At 40.3% G+C, this 19,363-nt stretch overlaps 1 protein-coding gene across 2 annotated transcripts in view; it reads left to right on the top strand.

The window, feature by feature from the left end:
* Positions 1–19,363, top strand: part of LOC137124007 (sodium/potassium/calcium exchanger 3-like) — a 54,737-nt gene that overhangs the window by 2,190 nt on the left and 33,184 nt on the right. For both annotated transcript variants that reach the window (XM_067498562.1, XM_067498561.1), the window contains exon 2: positions 2,318–2,446. In XM_067498562.1, coding sequence (XP_067354663.1) covers positions 2,318–2,446 — 129 coding nt within the window. The remainder of the gene's footprint in view (positions 1–2,317; positions 2,447–19,363) is intronic.

The following is a 19,363-nucleotide window of genomic DNA, read 5'->3' as shown; positions in this document are numbered from 1 at the left end:
ATATTTGACATCCCTTAAGCCGACTTTCCAAATAAATAATAATAGTCATCTGCTGGTTTTCTTTTTCATCTTTTTTTTTTTTGTGGCAAAACGCAGAGTAACAGCCCTGAAAAAAATATTTTGTACTCATTCAGTTGTTCATAAACTAATGGCTGTTTCATGACAGTGGCTTAGGGTTAATATTTTGTGGACATTTCTTTAAATTAAGCGACTGCCCTAGGACTTCAACCCATAGACATCAACCTGCTTTTCCAACAAGTCAAACGCAGTTAAATCAGACTGTGCAATTAAGGGATTGACTAGGTCATTTGAGGACATTCCACCTCCTCACCCTGTAAAAAGCTCTTCGGTTGCTTTGCCATGTTTAGGATCACCGTCCCGTGAGGAGTGAAACGTTGTCCAATGAGTTTAGATGCACTTGGCTGAGTCTGAGCACACAGAATGCTCCTGTTTACCTCAGCGTTCATCCTTTTCCTCGATTCAGCAGTGAAACAATAAATACCACTGTGCCAGTTCCATTGGCAGCTATACAGTATATGCCCAAGCCATAACCGACTCACCACCATGTTTGACGAATGCAGTGGTGCTTTGGGTCATAACGCGTCTTTTTCCCATTTTTTGGATTTGTTTTTATCAATCTAGAGAACCCAGTACTAGAACTCTACCAGATACCTTTGATGTGTAAACCACAGCTGTAGCCTTTCTATTTTTCAGACTTGGTGACCAGGTGTTTGCATGTAAGCCTCGATCCTGGACAACGTCATTGTCTTATTCTGCAGTCATAGTGGGCTTTTTCTTCACCCTTCAAACTGCTGATTTTGGAAAACCAACTTACCTACTACATTATTAACTTGCTTAAAATGGTTTTATTTTCTCACATTGGCAGTCAAGTCCTACATATTCTATGTGGCAACTATCAATCGACTCTGAGGAACGTGTCAGCTCTTTTGAACATGAGCTAAGGTCAAAACAACCTGCCCAGGATATTTAAGTAGCTAAATGTCCAATTACTCTGGAACCCGTGCCATTTGGACTATTCTATTTTTGTCTTGACATAAACCCACTCAAGTTAAAGCTGAGACACAGCACTTTAAAACTACAAAATTCAACTTAAAGCTACAGTGGGTGATGAGATATGCTACCTAACTTATCTGAATGTGGTGCGTTGCTATTGATGCCTCCCCTGACATAGACCCACATAACAGCACTGGCAGCGGTGCTAAGGTATTTCCTTCTAAACGTTTTTGAGCCAAGCTTGCTCTTCTAACCCTGCAATTCCTCTGGGAGCCGACAGTCTCTAATATTGCCTCTATAATGCTGTTTTGTTCCATCCTCTTGCAAAGACACACTTATTTTTATTTCCTACTTTATTATGCCTTAGCCTACAGATGAAGCCTGCAGATATGATTGATGTAGTTTGCTTAATGGCTGTAGTGTAATTGTCAAAAATGTATTTGTCCATCCGTGCATCCTTTATCTGAACTGCTTCTCCTGTTAAGCGTGTACACAGTATACACAGGGAAAACCCTTCAGCTTCTACTTGAAAGGCTACGGAGATGCCAACAATCAGCTCCACTGCTTATCAACACAGCTGTTGATGACAGGGAGGACCAAGACCAAGCCCTGTAGATAACATACGGATGTGAAAGGGTACCTTGCACATATTTTTGAGACGCCCCAGGTTTTTGACATCCTGGGTGGATTGGTTTTGAGTCTCATGTTATAGCCAGCTAAATTCCAAAAACCTACCGTGCATATTTTAAGTTTAAGTTGGTGCTAGAGAAAAAAAACAACAACTCCCGATTCCAACCAGTCTGCTCCACTCAGCTTTCCTCGTTGGAAAATAATAATAAGTATGAAAGCTACAAAACCTACAAATCAGAAAAAAATTTAATTCACTGGTTGAAAAAATGTCTTTGCTTTGCTGTTCATGAGTCTGGGTCACACGAGGCTTATAGGCAGCTCATCTTCCACATACGTTTTTAACATATGTTCTACTAAAAACAAAAAAAGTTCTGTTTCTTTGACTTAGACAGAACTATTGACAATGCGTCACTGTCCAAAAACATACAATTTTGAATGTATACTCTCTACCTCAGAATCGCTTTGAAAAATCAATGTTTCATGTTGCCCTCTTTTTCCTGGCAGTGACTGATTTTACAATCTCCCATCTACAATCATATTCTAGCATAACTTATCAGATTGTATCATGTCACATTTGTAAATTTCGTACACGAAAATGCATGCAGGTGTTGCTGCACTGACGCGTTCCTTAAATCTATTTTTAACGTTGGCTTTTTTTTCTGTGACAAACCAGGATTCGACATCTCCAGCCAGAGCAGCGAGGAACGGGAAAGATGGGGAGGAAGGAGGTTACTGCAGGAAATGGACAACAGCAGCCTGGAGGAAGTGGAGAGTGAAGGACCTAAAAACTGCACCGCTCCAGGTAACACAAAGACAAAATGAAAGAAAGAGGACACCCAAGTATTCTCCCCCTCCCTTCCCACCTTCCCCCCTCCTCCCAGAACAGAGAGAGCTTACATAAAAAAGGGAAACAAATGATAACCCCACATTTACTTTCTGGTTCAACTGTTTCCTCTTCTTTAATGTGGGATAACCCAGATTGTGAGGTCAGATGATCTCCCACGAGCGTAGGCAGTAACATTATGGCTGCCTCAGCGGTTTTCACACTCGGTCTTTGTCACATTCTTTTCCTTTTTCAGGACCAGACAGGTTTCATTCTCACTCCATCTTCCTAGCGATCCTTCTTTGTCTCACCCGGCAGTCTCTTCATCTCCCCCATTCCCTTTCTCTGTTACTGTACTGTATATTCCCATAGTGGCCACATCTCAAAAAAAGAAGGAAAAAAAAAATCCCTGTTTCTATGGCTACCTTTTATCTTATCATCAACCGGCGACTCCTTTTTGAAGCATTCAAAGATATTGTGGGAGGATGTTTTTATTTGTGAGATTTAAATTCAATCATTTCCGTTAAAAGGATTGAAATTAACTATGTTTACGTGACTGTAAAATAAAAAAATGATTTTATGTTCTGTAAAACATGGTGTTATCACACCGTCACCATGTCGTTGATGGATTCCCTATATCACCATGAACGAAGATGCAAGTACGTCTTGTTCACTACTGTTATATTTGATGTAAGGTAGGATGGAAAGAGTTTACTCCACTACACATCACACACAAGTGTGTTTTTGTTTTTTTACCTTGAGCAGGGGAATATTTCCCTTAAGGAGAGGGGTTGTTTTCTTATAAACTCATTGAGCAAAATGGCCATCGTCCGTTTCCTTCCTCACCCTCTCAAGGTTGCTGCTGTCATCTATAAAAAGAGTTGAGGTTGAAGTTTAACTTATTCTCTCCTCCTGAATATTATACAGTTGCTACTCTTTTCTCCTCTCATTGTAAAATTAAAGCTCATACACCTCTATAGGACTGCAAGGGTTTTTGCTAAACAACCTGTATTTTCTGGAAATTCCTGACTCGCTCTGGAGATCTCTGCTCCGTTGCCTAGCAGGAAACGCAGAGAACGTACCCTCGTGGAGACTTAGTGACTCATGCTTCATCTGACCTTTGAGAATCTTTTAAAAAGGTGATTTATGCGTGAGGGAATCCGGTTGAAGCAGTAAGTATGAGCTGTGGGGTAAAAACCGGTGCATTTACTAGGTTTAGGCTGCAACTCATGTTTATTTTCATAAAAAAAGATCTTTCCATCTACAGAATGCAAGACGATATGTTTGATTAAGAGGAGAGGAAGCAAAAATCTTGATTTTGCCATTTAGACATTCTTCACATTGTTTAAAAACACACATTTGTATTAATTCGATTTATACAATGCTTAGCCAAAAAAAAGCTGAGGCTATGTTTACCCATCAAAAGAAGCCAGAGTGGGAATAAAATTCGGCCTGGGACCCTTTCAAATTACAATCCACAATTACAACATCAAATTAGCTCAAATTTGATTATTTTATCTTGAAACTTAACAAGGCCTTCACATTTTAGATTTTTGAAGAACATTAGTGGTGAGGCACATGTGGAACAAATCCTGACTAATACCTAAGGTTCAAAATGGTTAAATATGTTTTTGTAAGATTACTTACTCCTACTGCAGTACTGCTGCTTTTTAAACTTAAAGTACATTTTAGAGCATGTACTCAGTACTTGCATGAATGATAAGCGACTTCCAGTTTTTTTAGATTCTAGTTTTTCCGGCATGTAGGCTATTTTTCAGGCATGCACTTTTATTTGAGTACTGATAGTAGGACAGCCAGAAGAGAAGGTCCCGATGTTGATCCAGGGAGAAGAAGCCTGTTCAGGTTGACACCCTGGAACTGAAAGGAGCAGTGAAACACTACAAGTTGCTGGCCTCTTTCGCTCTGCCTGGGTCGCACACACATCTGCCTTTCTACCTGTTGATAGATGTCAGCTGGTGAAGACATATGCAATGCGAAAAGGCAATTTTGCTCCATGAGGTGAAGTGTCTGAAGTGTCCATCCAAGGCAAGTTCTAACCGCTGCTGGTGCCCCAGGTGGCCCCATGAGGACTGGCTCTACAGGGGTTATCAAATGAGGGTGAGCGGAACCAATAAGCATACAAATTTTCCACATTTTGTCATGTTACATCCACAAATTTAAATGTATTTCATAGGGATTTTATGTGATAGACCAACTCAAAATTTAACATTATTGTAATGTGAAAGCTAAACGATAAATGTTTTTTTAAAATTCTTTACTTTTGCAAGGCACTGCATGTCTCCACAATGCGGTTTCCATTCTGAAGCATAACTTTACTGACTTTGAGGAGAACTCTATGTCTTTGTGGTGGTGATGATTGCTCGATGATTTCTTCCTCAACGTGTGTTTCTGAGTCGCACTGAGAAGCTTGAAATTGGAGCAGTTGTTCAGTGAGTGTGTGTTGACATCACAGAATGGGCAAAATGTTTTTGATGCCTGACTGCTTGCAGGGGCCCTAACTGTTACCTTTGTCAGTTCGGTTTCTGTTCCCAGCAATAGAACAGACGCCTTTCCCCTCTTTACATCTCGGCCTTTAGCATTAGTCTCCCCTCCTTGAGGTGCTACCATACTGTGCCATGTCTTCCTGAACGTGGAGTTTATATTCTAACTAGTCTACTAAATCTAAGAGAGTGGGAACTGGTATCCTTTGAGGATGGATAAAACGACGAAAGCTGGATCTGAGATCATGTGGTAGCTTCCCCAGTAGACGGAAACCATATAATCCACAGTCTAATTCCACTCTTCCCTTCCTCCCCGGCCGCTCCAACATGCTAACCAGGTATCTGATACGGAGTCCAAATGTTCTGAATGACTTGATGTGTGGGCCATCCATATGTTCAGCTATGCATTGAAGGGCCAGCTGGTGTGGTTGACCATATTGCTGGCTCAAGGCTCCCATGGTGTCTGGGAAGGGATAATGTGAATTACTATATGTCATAGTCATAGTTATCAGGAGTAGCGAGCCGAGCATGAGCCGAGATATGTGATGGCTCAAATTGAAACTTATAGTAGGGTGGAGATGTATACTCGCTTCTTGCCAGAGGAGTATGTGGATTTACATCTCATCTCTTACCAACTGGTCACGATGAGGGTCTGGACAGGCTACCCGCTCATGAGGGATGATGCATTCCCAGTTGCCTTGTTACCTCCACTTTCCCTAGGGAAGTGAGTGACTCGAGTCCTCTTTCGGAGTGCTCTGATGCCATTGCTGCTCCGGTCTGGTATCACTGTACTCTCTTTGAGCTCTCGACTCCTCATTCTGTAGTGTGAGTTTCCGCATGGTGGCTAGAAGACTCTTTGTTCATGTTTAAGCCTTTGGCACTCTTCCTTCCACTGTTCAATTGCAGAATCACGAGTGTCCGCTACTCTCCACAGCAGGAGGCTATAGCTGTTTTGGCTGACGGGCTGCAGAGCGTGAGCACAAAGCGGCTGCATCGTGATCTGCTCCATCTTCTTGTAGTGGATGTGTGAGACATCAGATAAGACATTATCCATGATGTATGTGAGGAGGGATGTGTGTCTCCTGACACCAGGCTCCTTATCAGCTGTGTTATACATCTTAGGCTGCTGTAGGACCATTTGAATGGAAGGTTTAACTTCTGTGTTAATATTGTACTGGATCTACACAATAGAACCTACAGCAGGTGATCGATCAGAGTCACTCAGATGTTTTTCTGTCTCAGTTCCTTTATTCCACCACCATAACCGCCCTGTATAACTGTCTGACAAATCAGGATTTTTAACTTAACATAAGGAAATACAGAAACAAAAATGGCACATATATGAAAGTCCTCTGCCGCATGGCTAATTCCACTCCCTCTGGAGTGAGAGGGTCAAGTCCGTGTCCAGATAAAACAGTCATCAAGGAATAGGAGTCCTTGAGGTAGTGTTGCAGCTAATGAAAGCTGCCGCCAAAGGGAAACTTTTGTTACACTGCTGCCACTTTGAGTAACTTATGAGAATTTCTGAAGAAACCAGTTAACACGTAAGTTTTATAGAACTAGTCTGCTAAATAAACCCAGGCTAACTTCCTGTTGTCTTCAGTCTCGCTTACAGCTTAACTTACTCCTCTGCTCCTCTCCATGTAACTGTTGTCTGTGAAGTTAGATGCACACCGATACTAAAACTTTTATGTTTTTTTACTGTAAACTTTCATGTGAAGTAAGTCAGCTGCAGTGCTTCACTAATGCCCCGTTTTTTAAGAGTTCAAAAACAAGTTCAAAAGTTCAAAAACAAGTATGAATGGTAAGCGAGTGGATAAAGCTATGAGACCCAACAGAGCTGTGGCGGAAGAGAGAAGATGTCAGTTAAACAAAATCACACTGGGCCACACAGCTGCTCGGTTGACAGGATCCATCAGCATAACTCTCTCTCTCTCTCTCTCTCTCTCTCTCTCTCTCTCTCTCTCTGTCATTGCATCAAAGTCTGTTCAATGGTTTTAAAAACTTGGAGGGAGCAGTGCAAAGTCTGACAAATACAAAGTCTGCAAAGTGCAAAGTCTGACAGATACACTGAAGTGGTGAAACTTCCAGCACAACAGCATAGTAATGCTGTATGCAAGCACAGTGGTTAGTTGAGCATAGTTGGTCAACTAATCACTGGCAGTATGGAAGCACACGACAAACCGAAAAGATAAAGAAATATATTACTTAGTTCTTGATACTACTTGATAGTACTTGATCAGTATTTTTTGGTCATTTGGCAAATCAATACAAAAACAAGTTCATGTAGTGGCTGGAATTGTACACAACATTCTGTGTGTGTGTGAGTCTGTGTGAGTAGCACACAAATGCTGGCTGATGATGCAGGATCACAACGTGAGCTCTGTGTTCTGGGAGGATGCAGCACGGCACAGGCACTCACTGATTGTTGCAAGAAATTAGAGGCCTGCTGTTCAGTTGTTCAAAAGATGAGCGAGCGAGGGAGGGAGAGTGGCAGAAAGACAGAGAGAGAAAGAGAGAAACACTCTAAAACACTCTTTGCTAATTTCCCCCTCCTAACCACACATGAAACAAGACATCATACCCATCATCGTGCCTTCTTCCTTGATTTTAATTGTGATGACCCTGCTGCTACAGTTGATTTTAGTCACACTTGTTTAGTCGTTCTACCTTCTCCATCACCCTGTTCGGTTTTTGCGAAGGGGAACAGAGGGTAAACAGACAGTCAGAGGTTGGTAGTAAAAGCTGAGTATGGTTACCTACTTACTATTGTCTCCGGCTCAGCTGTTCTGAGGTTTGCAAATTATTGAAAATGTCAGGCAGTTTCCTGGCTTCAAAATAGTTTATGTGAGTGTTTATAAGTGTCCGTGTGTATGTATGTATGTATGTGTGGCCTTGTTGGTGTGTGTGTAGCTGGGGAGGTGAAGTCAAGCAATCTTGTACAAAGAGCCCTGTCTCTGCTGCTTTTGACCTTCCTTTTATAATGGAAAACCAGAGTTGTTCATTTTGCAGTCAAACTGATTAAATGTACTTTTTAACATATAGCCATGCCCACACACACACACACACACACACACACACATCCTCACAACCTTTCTTTCTCTTTGTCGTTTTCATGCAAATCCAGTCCTAATACATTGTTTGCCATCGGTCCTTCTCTCATACACGTGGGCTTAATGTAACTCCCTGAGCACATTTGTGTACAGTAGCGATGGCTGTATAGTGTTCTGGGCACCAATACACGTGATTGCTTTCTCTTAGTGGTCTGTCCCCAGAGCCTGTCCTCCTCTGTTATTAAAGATCTTCTCCTCATTGTTCAGCTCAGCTTTGACGCAACGCTCCATTTTAGGAAAGGAGGCTGCTATGACTTAATCAGGGCTTCCCTGTGAGGAATGTGTTCTGCGTGTGTGTGTGTGTGTGGCTGCAGTTTGAACCAAATAATATTGATTAATGCGAGGGTGCTGGGCCTGGTTTCTGCAGTGTGTAGGTGTGTATGTGCAAATATTCTGCTTGTGCATAGTCTTGTGTTTGTTCATTCTATCCTCACTCCCCGTGGGCACCCTGCTGGTTCATTTACACATAGCAGAGACAAGTTCAGGTTCAGGTTTATTGTCATTTTCACATGTACAATTTGCTCGACATAGATACAGGTAAGTAAAATGTTTTTCCATAAAACAGATATAAGGCTAAATGCAAAACAATAAAATGGTGAAAACTCTAATCTAACACTTTTTAGTAAGAGTGTTTTCTATTAGCCTCAACTTTGAGGTGATTTGTCTTAATGGAATTCTGGCAAAACCGTCCCTAAATTTGCACATATGACTGTCATTGATCTTACTTTACAGGACTTGCATATCCTGTGTCTCCTAAGAACTTGGATGCCAGGTCGAAAGCTACATAGGTAGCAGTGAACCTACAGTTCACAAAGTGTATCCAAGTGTTTTTTTACGACCCCAATTCCAAAAAAAAAAAAAAACCCAGAATGCAATGATTCTCATTAATCCATATTTTATTCACATTAGAACATGAGCAACATAACAGATGACCAGATGAAAACGAGACCTTTTACCACTTCATGGAAAATATTAGCTAATTTTGAATTGGTTGGCAGCCACAGATTTCAAAAAAGTTGGAAGGGGGTGATGTTTACCATTGTGTAGCATCCCCTCTTCTTTTAACAACTGTCTGTAAATGTCTGGGAAGTGAGGAGACCAGTTCCTGGAGTTTTAGGAGGCATGTTGTCCCATTCTTCATTGACTCAGGATTATAGCAATTCAACAGCCCTGGGCCATTGTAGTCTGATTTTCTTAGTTTATGATGCACCAAATGTTTTCTATGGATGAAAGGTCTGGACTGCAGGCAGGCCAGTTCAGCACCCAGACTCTTCTCCTGTGAAGCCGTGCCGTTGTGATGGATGCAGTACATTGTCTTGCTAAAATTTGTAAGGCCTTCCCTGAAAGAGACGTTGCCGGGATAGGAGCAAATGTTGCTCTAAAACCTCTAAGTACATTTCAGTATTGATGGTGCCTTTCCAGATGATTCCAGAAGCTGGACATGCAGGCTTTTGAACTGTCTGCTGATAACAAGCTGGATGGGCTCTCTCCTCTTTACTGTAGTCCGCAGGACACAGCGTCCATTGTTTCCAAAAACAATTTCAAATTTTGATTCATCTGACCACAGAACAGTTTTCCATTTTGCCGCAGACCATTTTAAATGAGCTTTGGCCCAGAGAACACGATGGTGTTTCTGGATCGTGTTCACATGTGGCTTCTCCTTTGTATGATACAGCTTTAACTAACATTTGTGGATCATTTGTGGATTGCAGTGATTTCTGGAGTTGTTCCTGAGCACACGCAGTGATTTCTTTTAGAGAATCATGCCTGTTTTTAATGCAGTGCTGCCTGAGGGGGCCTAAGATCACGCGCATTCAGTTTTGACCTTCAGCCTTGTCACTTGCGCACAGGCGATTCCTCCTGATTCTCAGAATCGTTTGATGATTTTATATACTGTAGATGGTAGGATCCTCAGAGTCTTCGCAATTTTACGTCGAGTAACATTTTTCTAAGTTCGTTGCAGATAACATAACATAACATAAGCCAAGCATTAGTATGCTGTAATTAATCATATTTAAAAAGATGTGATCGATGTTTTAAAAGGGTTTTTTTTCACTACTTTTTAACATGCCAATTAGCAAAGTCATATTGTTGTGTTATGGCAGGAGCAGGAGCTCCATGCTCAGGGAAACAGGGCTGCACAATCACAGGAATTAACCACACAGCCAGCTCCCACTGACTCTCTGCTTATTTCTTTCTTACTGTCTTCTAATCTTCTCTAGGACATTTATCTACCTTTTTTTTTGTCTCTTGTTTCTCTTGCTCATTGATTGTGATGTTTCATCTGTCTCTTCAATTTATTATCACAAAGTTCCCCTGCTGAATTATAGAGCTTAGGGTGTTTGCCAGCAGTAAAAGTGGCTTGACACACCTTTTAAAAATTCATCTTGCTGGTGTGACTGTGAGCAATGCTAAGGCAGTTTCCTGTGTGCCACCAGCTCCTCTGTTACCGCTGTGTTCCCAGGGGGTTGAGAAGACATACAGTGTTCCACACCAAATGTTTTTACTGAGCCGCATCCAACTATCTGTTCAAAGGCAGTTACTTCCTCTGCTTTTGCATGACAAAACCAGCAAACAAAAACTGTATGTGCTGCAATGTAGCGCATTCTGCAAAATGTGAGTGCAGTGAGTGTTAGATATTAGGATAAGGAGACAAATATGAAGGTTTCACTTTTTCACGCTGCCTTGAAAAGAAAATCTTGACCGCAACTGTGAGGCTTTCATGCTGACTGAGAGATCCAGAATGAGAGTGAGACTTCCATAATTTAATTACATGTAAATGGTCTGCACTTATATAGCACTTTTCTACCTATTGGCACAAAAGCACTTTACACTGCTTCTTATTCACAATCACACACTGATGGGGGAGCTGCTATGCAGCTGGCCAACACTCACCGGGACCAACTAACCTGGGGTTCAGTGTCTTGCTCAATGACACTTTTGACATGTGACTGGAGGAGGTGGGGATTGAACCAACAACTGTGAGATTGGTGGACAACCGCTCCACCTTTCTGCGCCACAGTCGCCTCGACAATTTGACAATATTTTACACTTGTGTAAAAACAGAACTTGTGTTTGCAGTGCACCAAGGTGTTGGATTGGATTGCGCTGCTTCCTCACAGGTGGAAGGTCACTGGTTCAAATGCTTATTCTCTCTTCTGAATACAAATTCTGCATCCTAGGTTTTCCATCACGTTGTGCTTCCTCTGCATGCTGAAATCTAGCTGAGTTTCTCCCGTGATGACCATTCTGACACGGAATTCTGACAGACTTAAGGCTCCCTGTGTTGGCCGTCTCCTCAATGACAGCTTTGATAGGCTCCAGCCCCCCTGTGACCCTGAACATGATAAGTGGTTTAATATAATCGATGGGTGTGTTTGCACATTATATTAACCATTGTTTGCTTTTAAGTAGAGTATCACTGATTAAGACATGTTTTTCCAATGTGGGCTGTTACTAGGCCACTCAGCTTTCTCCGTCCTCAACTTTTTTTTAGGTCATTGTAGTGTTAGATAATACATTTTCACCTAAGCAGGTGTAGCAAGTTCACACCTGATGTAATACCATGATTATTCCCTTATACCTTTAAATATCTCCCAGTTACTAAATGGAAATCAGAGAGATGGTGTTAAGTGGTGTACTTTACACACAAAGTGTTAGATTGTGATTACTACCCTTCGCCTTCTTTGCAGAAACATCTACAAAAAGAAGTTGTGTTTTTGGTTATGTCCTGGATCTATTCTCTTCTTGCTTGATAGGTCACTTTTGTCAGACATTTAGATTGAGCTGGAGTCTCCAAACATACAGAAATGTCTATTATTAATTAATCTGCGAATTGTAAAAACATTTCCTCTGATTTGTGAGCACGTAGGACAGGCCATTATTAAATATTAAAGTTGCCAATATACAGTCAGTGCAATTTTTATGCCAGCTGTGGCTGGAGGCATTATGTTTTGGATTAGCATAGATCTGTCCCATTCTTTTAAATGTTATATATCAGGAGTTCCTTGAGGGAATTCCTCTGTCACTCCATCATTGTGATTAGAATATCAGCATGGACAGACAAATTGACAAATTTCTGTGATATTATATACTATATTTGATGCCAAATTATGTTGAAAAGTCTGAAAACATATTCTCCACTATTGAGGTACGTGGTTTGGCTTTAAAGGCCAGCATATAACTTTTATGTAGCAATGTGTTAGCTGGAAATAGAAAAAATACACGTGATGCGTGGTATTGACTCAATGTAATGTTCACAGTTAATGTTAAAGTAATATTACAGTTAGTACTCATACGTTGAAATACATCAGTTGCACTGGCAAAAGTAATACGATACAGTAGTTTTACACTATTACAATATAAAGCAAGCAAATAAACAAAATTTGACAATAAACTCCAACCAATAGAATGCATTTGCTTTGCTGATTGTAAGACTTTGTAAAAATATGGTGCAGACAATTTAGAAGCTTAATGTAGAATAATTCTAATAACAGAGTAATGTAAAACATTCTAAAAGTAAAAGGACCATTGTTGCTGCTGAAGCTAAACCGCAGTTTGTAGTCTTATCAATTGTAGCCATAAAGGCACAGTCTTCAAAACTACATGTGAAAAGATTTTCTATTCACTATGCTGATGTACTGGGGATGTGGGTTCAGTCTATTGCTTCAGTCAAATGAAAAATGGCAGCCAAAACTAAATTACATTTATTATAGATATTCAAATAATATTCTGTAAGGTGCCTGCTATTTCTTGTCATTCTTCTGATTTAAATTGCAGTTGAGATGCCATTTTTCCACACTGTTAAATCATGATGAGGTAAGTTTTTCACATACTGTAGATTTAAAATACTGAAGTTACCTGCATCAGTGCACGGCCGGTTTTAACATGGTGATGTATGAAAGTGAGTCACCTTAGTTGTATTGAAAGTCCAAGGTTATGAGTTTTGTTGTACTGGTTGACCTCGCTAATGTGCTGGGGAATCTGACAAGCAATGTGACACTTGGTGGGATCACATGGAATGCTTTTTTTTAAGATATTGTCAACCAGAAAGCATAAAGTTTCTGACTCTTGAAAACATTTCATGCAAAGTGGCAAAGTACAAGAATATCCCAAAGCAAACGTTTCAATATCACATTTTCATCAGTGTTTGAGGACCATGTTTGCTTCGTCATCCTTTTTGTCAGTCAGTTATGTCACCTTGTTTCTGTACCTAATCATGTGGCTAGAAGGCCTGTCCACAGCAAGTGGGATGAACATTTATAGATTTAAGGAAAACCATCCATCCAACAGTAACTGCTTATCCTTGAGGGTCATTGAGGTGGTGTTGAGTCAGTCCCAGCTGACAGCTAAGAGCTTCCTGAGGGATACAATGTAGTAGAGATGTAAATTAGTGCAAAGAAATTCAGCATTAGATCATAAATAACAATACCATAGACAGTCAAATAGAGTAATAAACATTTTAAAGTGTCAATTTAATTAAATACTCATCATTGCCAACTATAGTACATGAAATAGATCAAAATGGTAAATGGTCTGCACTAAAGCACTTTAGTTACACACACACACACACACCAATGAGCGCAGGGACTCTGGAATGGAGATTTGAACGTCCGGTAAATCAGATCAGTTAACACATAACAGGTGCTATTTGACTGCTATAAATGATGTGCTGGAATTTCTGGGTGGAAATCAGCTCCCTTTAAGAAAGCAACTCTTAGCATGACCGTTCAGTTGGACTCTTCCTTTCACTGTTGGAGTACACTTTGCACAGAGATTCGGAATTAGCCAAGTTAATAAAAAGCAATAATACAAAGCAGCAAAGCTAAATGACACCATGTAATAATTGATACCACGAGTAGCTGATTGGGACAAAAAGGAGGTTGGTGCTATACAAATAAACTTGGGAGAAAATGTGATCCCACAGGCGAAAAGAACATAACCATAACAGTGCGCTATGTCGGTGGGCGACCGTGGCGACTTTAGACAAGGGGGACGCTGAGTCAGTAACAAATGTTATATTGTTAGAAAAAATAAAAAAAACTTGACCGAGCACAGACAATATTCTAAGTCATTCGTACGACAGCACATCTATTATGTCGACGCTGATTCAGGGGAGTTCAGGCAGTATTGCAGACCAGACTGGAACGAGAACTTCCATACATCTCTAGTTCTAACCATCAACTACATTTAATGGTGATGGGTTTGCTACATTTGTAGAAGGTGCCGTAGAGGACTCTGTGCTGTAAAGATGTGTAGATTTGTTTTTCTCAAGTGCTATCCTGGACTAATGTAACCCTACTATTATATTTCATACAAATTGAATCATTCTTTGTATCCTTACCAGAACACTGTACCTTCATTATAAAATACTACAGAAGACCAGACAATCCTACAGGTTTTTAACGAAACCCCCGGTAACCCAGTAAATAATAAAATGATGGGGAAACATGGTTTAGGGGTTACTATATGCAATTACAGTGTATATAAATATTCACCCTTATTGGAGGTTTTTCATTTTATTTATTTTCAACACTGAGTTATGAATTATTTTTTATTTTAGTTTTAATTCGATTTGTTGATGTTTGTTGAAAACAAACTAAATCAACCATGATTCCATGTTGAAAAAGGAAAACTTCCAAGTGCACGCTCTCATTACTTTGCCAGCACAATGTTGCTTGACTTACTCTTAAGTCAAATTTCACCCTTGGATTTTACACTGTTCTTAGAACTTCAACCTTAATTTTTGTTATTTTCGTGATAATGTTTATCAGTTAGAACAACATTGTGCTGGCAAAGTTTTCACTTTTTCTTTTCAAATTTGAATCAACTGTGAATTATTTCTGGGTGAACTGTAGATTACTTAAGGACACCACTGAAGCAGATTTTAAATAAGGCAAAAATATAAAATTAACTTCTTTATTTCTGTTCAGGTTTACATTAGTTGTTCACCCACAACCTATAGCTATAACTTCTAACTGCAGCAACGCATTCATAGAAAATTCTATTGTTACTTACTGTTACTTTATTGTTCAAACACTATTCATGCATTTGCTTCCTGTCTCGTTAGTCAAAGAGTTTCAGCAGAAGATCTCATCAAATTTAGATATTATGGGCTACAAAGAGATAAAAACAGTATCAGCGTAACAAAATAAGCATGGAGTCATGAACTACTCAGTGATGTGTCATAATCAAACCATGCAGAAATAATGTTTTTTCCCCTGAAGGGGGCTACACTAATGATATATGTGTATGTATACACGTGAGCACAGCTCTGTGCGTTTGTGTGTGTGTGTGTGTGTGTGTGTGTGTGTGTGAGAAACTGCTTGTTCGGGTGTGTTGTGTGCATGCTACAAACAGTGCAAAGAAGGGGGAAAAAAAGCAGGAGTCCTTAAATGTCACATTACTCAGAACAGTAACAACGCTCACGACATGCAATGTGTCAGCCCGTATCATCATCCCATACTGAGCATGTGCACAACAGGCCTCCAGTCCTGCACGTGCACCCAGAATATGCACAGAAGATGAGCTTGTAGAGATCCCCAAGGATGGGGAAAATGCAACTTCAATCACCTTTTATTTTTATGGCTGAGTGCTATCATCCCCCTGGTTGTTTTGTAACAGTTTTCTCTTTGTTGTCACAGCACCAACAAAGCATCAGCATATTCATTTCCATGGGGCAGCCATGATTCCTCATGGCATTATCTTCTGTGTGCACAACTGTGTCAATGTTAGACATGAAAACTCTATCTTTACTCTACTCAAGCTGAGACTTCCAAAATGTTTAGGTGCAAAACTGACTGGCCATTTCATTAGGTAGTCATGTACAATCTAATGCAATCCAATACAGCAGTTTTGCTTTGAATGAATTCTACTTTACAAGGTTAGAGTGTCTCACTTTTCAAGTTGAAAGGTGATAGTTCTACTGTGTGTTTATTATTCAGGTTCAGTGGGTGGTGAAGGTGTACTATAGGTTAGATTATATCAAGAGGTGCTTCTAATTCTAACATTGGCCACCCCGTTTAATATAAATGAGGGTTTCCGTTTGCTTTCACAATCTTTGGCCACTGACCTCTGTCCACTGACATCTGGCTTTGAATACCCTGGTATAATTTGCAAGTAAATTATTAAAAACATTAATACAACATCCAAACACAAACCAGTGATGCTTTTTTTAAATGCTGGAGAAAATATTATTAAGTAATCAGGCCTCAATTTTGTTTATGTTGCAGCCTGATACTACAATATTTCTTTCTCATTTATCCACACTCACTATCCTACAATGACATAATGTTTTTTTTTTTATTATTATTATTTTTTTCAAAGAATAAAGTAAGATATTACATGTACTGAAGTATTCAGACCCTTTGCTCAGTATTTTGTTGAAGCACCTTTGGCACCAATTACAACCTCGAGTCTTTGTGGGTATGACGGGGTAAACTTCGCACACCTGGATTGGGAGAATTTTAGGTTGGGGAAGGGGAACCTTCAGCTCATTCTGAGGACCTGAGCCCTGTGTTGCAGGTTTTCATTGGGGATATCTCAGTACTTTGATTTTTGGAAGGTGATGAGCGGTGTCTGGATTCCTCCAGATACAACGTTTAGAACTGAGGCCAAACAGTTCAATCGCAGTAGGTGAGAGAATCTTGTTTCTCACAGACTGAGAGTCCTTCAGGTGCTATTTTGCAAACTCTGGCCTTTGATATGTTTGGACTCAGGAGAGGCTTTCATCTAGCCAATCCGCCATAAGGCCCACCTCAGTGGAGGGCTCCAGTTTTCCTTCTGGAACTTTGTCCCATGCTCACACTCAGTCAGAGTGACCACTGTTTTTTTTTACTGTTTTTTTTTTGGTCACCTTTCCTACTAAAGCCCTTCTGCCCCGATGGCTCATTTGGCTGGGCCACCAGCTCTTGGAAGAGGCCTGGTTGTGCCAAACTATTTGACAATTATGGACGCTACTGTGCTCTGTCTAATCACCAACCTCACCAAACAATTTTTCACCTTCACGTAAATACAGGTAGATGCTGTGATCGAAGTGGCTATCACATCATTCAGGACACATTATCTGTGTTGTTTTCTTACAGTAGGAAAGCACACAGTGACTACAGACGCAGGAGGAAAACTAATTCCCACTGTGCATAATTAACCAGAAGTGTGAGATGCAGAATCATTGAATTCATAATGGGCTGGATATCATCCAGTTGATGGTAGTTTGACAAGGCAGAAATCCATACTGCTTCACAACTCTGTCTGGAGGGAGTTAGTGGGGAATAAATTAATGGCGTGTTTAACTGTTATTCATCACCGCAGCAGTACCAACAGATCTGCTAATGGGTTCTACTGCATAAACATCTGCCCTTGTTAAATTCTGTAAACTTATTGTAGGTTCTAGAGTATTTATATGAATGACTAATACCACATCTGCCAAGTAGGCACAGCATTCATATACTGCATAGACTCCTTTTTGTTCTACTTCTACTTTTTACAAAAGAAAAAAACACAAAGGCTTGTGTGGGGGAAGATGTAGTTGTGGGTGTAATTAATTAATTTTAATAATATGAATATATGGTTCTAGGCAGTATTTAGTGTGCTGCAATTTGAATAATAATTTAAATAACTATACTTGTCTATCTGCTGTGTAGTTTGAGCATATGGAAATTAAACAAATCCTAAAATGCATCTGGTATAGTGCATCTCTTTTCATTGCATGACATTTTTTGTTTTTGCATGTTTTTGTTCATGTTACTTTAGGAAGAAAAAAAAAGGGAAACCCCACAGGAGTTAGGCTATGTTCAGATGCTGAAGTGGCCCAAATCTGAAATCGTATAATCATATGTTGCAGTTTGTTAAAACATGGGACTGATTTCCTGCTTCAGTTTTAACTTACTGTACTTTTCTGTGCACAGAGATTATTAGCATAATGTAATGTGTGTTCATTTCTATTTTAACTAAATAAAAAGACTAAACATAAAGCATTTTACATGGCAGCTTGACTTTCAGCCGGTGTAACTTATGAAAAATTTGACGTGTAATATGTACAATGTGAAACTGAAAAAGGTTCATTGACTTTGTAAAGAGAAACACCATTTGCATTTGTATATGTATTTGTCTTTGTTTCATTTACGCACTCACACACACACAGATCGTATTTTGAGCCTTTACCCCAAAGGTCAGGTCCACTTTATACAAAACTGAAATATAATATGCTTAGTCATCAGATGAGCTACACAGCCATGGACACACACACACACACACACACACACACACACACACACACACACACACACACACACACACACACACACACACACACACACACACACACAGTGTTATCCAGATAGGAGTTTACCATCCAAATACCTAAGTGCAGCTAGACAACCCACTCCCCTTGTCATCTTACCCCCCCAATGCCAAATCCATCCAGCGGTGCCTGTTCGTTTCTATGACAACAGCCTCAAAGTATTATATCATCAGTGAGAAGGGAGCAGGGCAGCATTTTGCTCTCTCTCTTTTTTTCTCTCTCTCTCTCTCACACTCACACACACACACACACACACACACACACTCTTCCCTTCCCTTACTGTGTGTCTTTCACTGTTTCACTGTCTCTCTCTCTCTCTCTTTCTCTCAATCACAAACACAAACACAAACACACACACACATCCAAAAGTGCCCTATCCTCGTTCCACCTCTCAGCGCAAACAGAGCCTTACCCTGTGTTATGTAAGACACCGAGGCTCTTTAGGAGAGGTGACATCATCAGTGAGAAAGAGGGTGAAGAGTGTGGGAGTAAATTTTTGGGGAGCGTTGTTACTGCTTAGTGCTGTTCAGTAAAGTTAAAGGTACCATTTGTTAATGTCAATTATCCTCATTATTATCCTCATCTTACTATTGTGATCAACAGTAAAGAAACATAAATAGTGGCAGCTCACATTACACATTAGACATCATGGGCGACTGTGGTGCAGGATGGTAGAGCGCTTGTCCACCAATCTCGCAGTTGTTGGTTGGATCCCCGGCTCCTTGGTCACATTGAGCAAGACACTGAACCCACAACTTGCTCCCGGTGAGTGTTGGCCAGCTGCATAGCAGCTCCCCCATCGGTGTATGAGTGTGTGTGTGGTTGTGAGTGTGAATGGGTGAATAAGAAGCAGTGTAAAGCGCTTTGAGTGCCAATAGGGAGAAAAGCATTATATAAGTGCAGAACATTTACATTAGCAGTTTCATCTTAGTTTATTTACTTAACACACTGAATAATTCACTAGTCTATTCACAGTCTGCTC

Source organism: Channa argus, chromosome 3, assembly GCF_033026475.1.
Source record: "Channa argus isolate prfri chromosome 3, Channa argus male v1.0, whole genome shotgun sequence".
Classification (NCBI taxonomy): Eukaryota; Metazoa; Chordata; class Actinopteri; order Anabantiformes; family Channidae; genus Channa; species Channa argus.
This window is presented reverse-complemented; position numbering and strand designations above follow the sequence as displayed.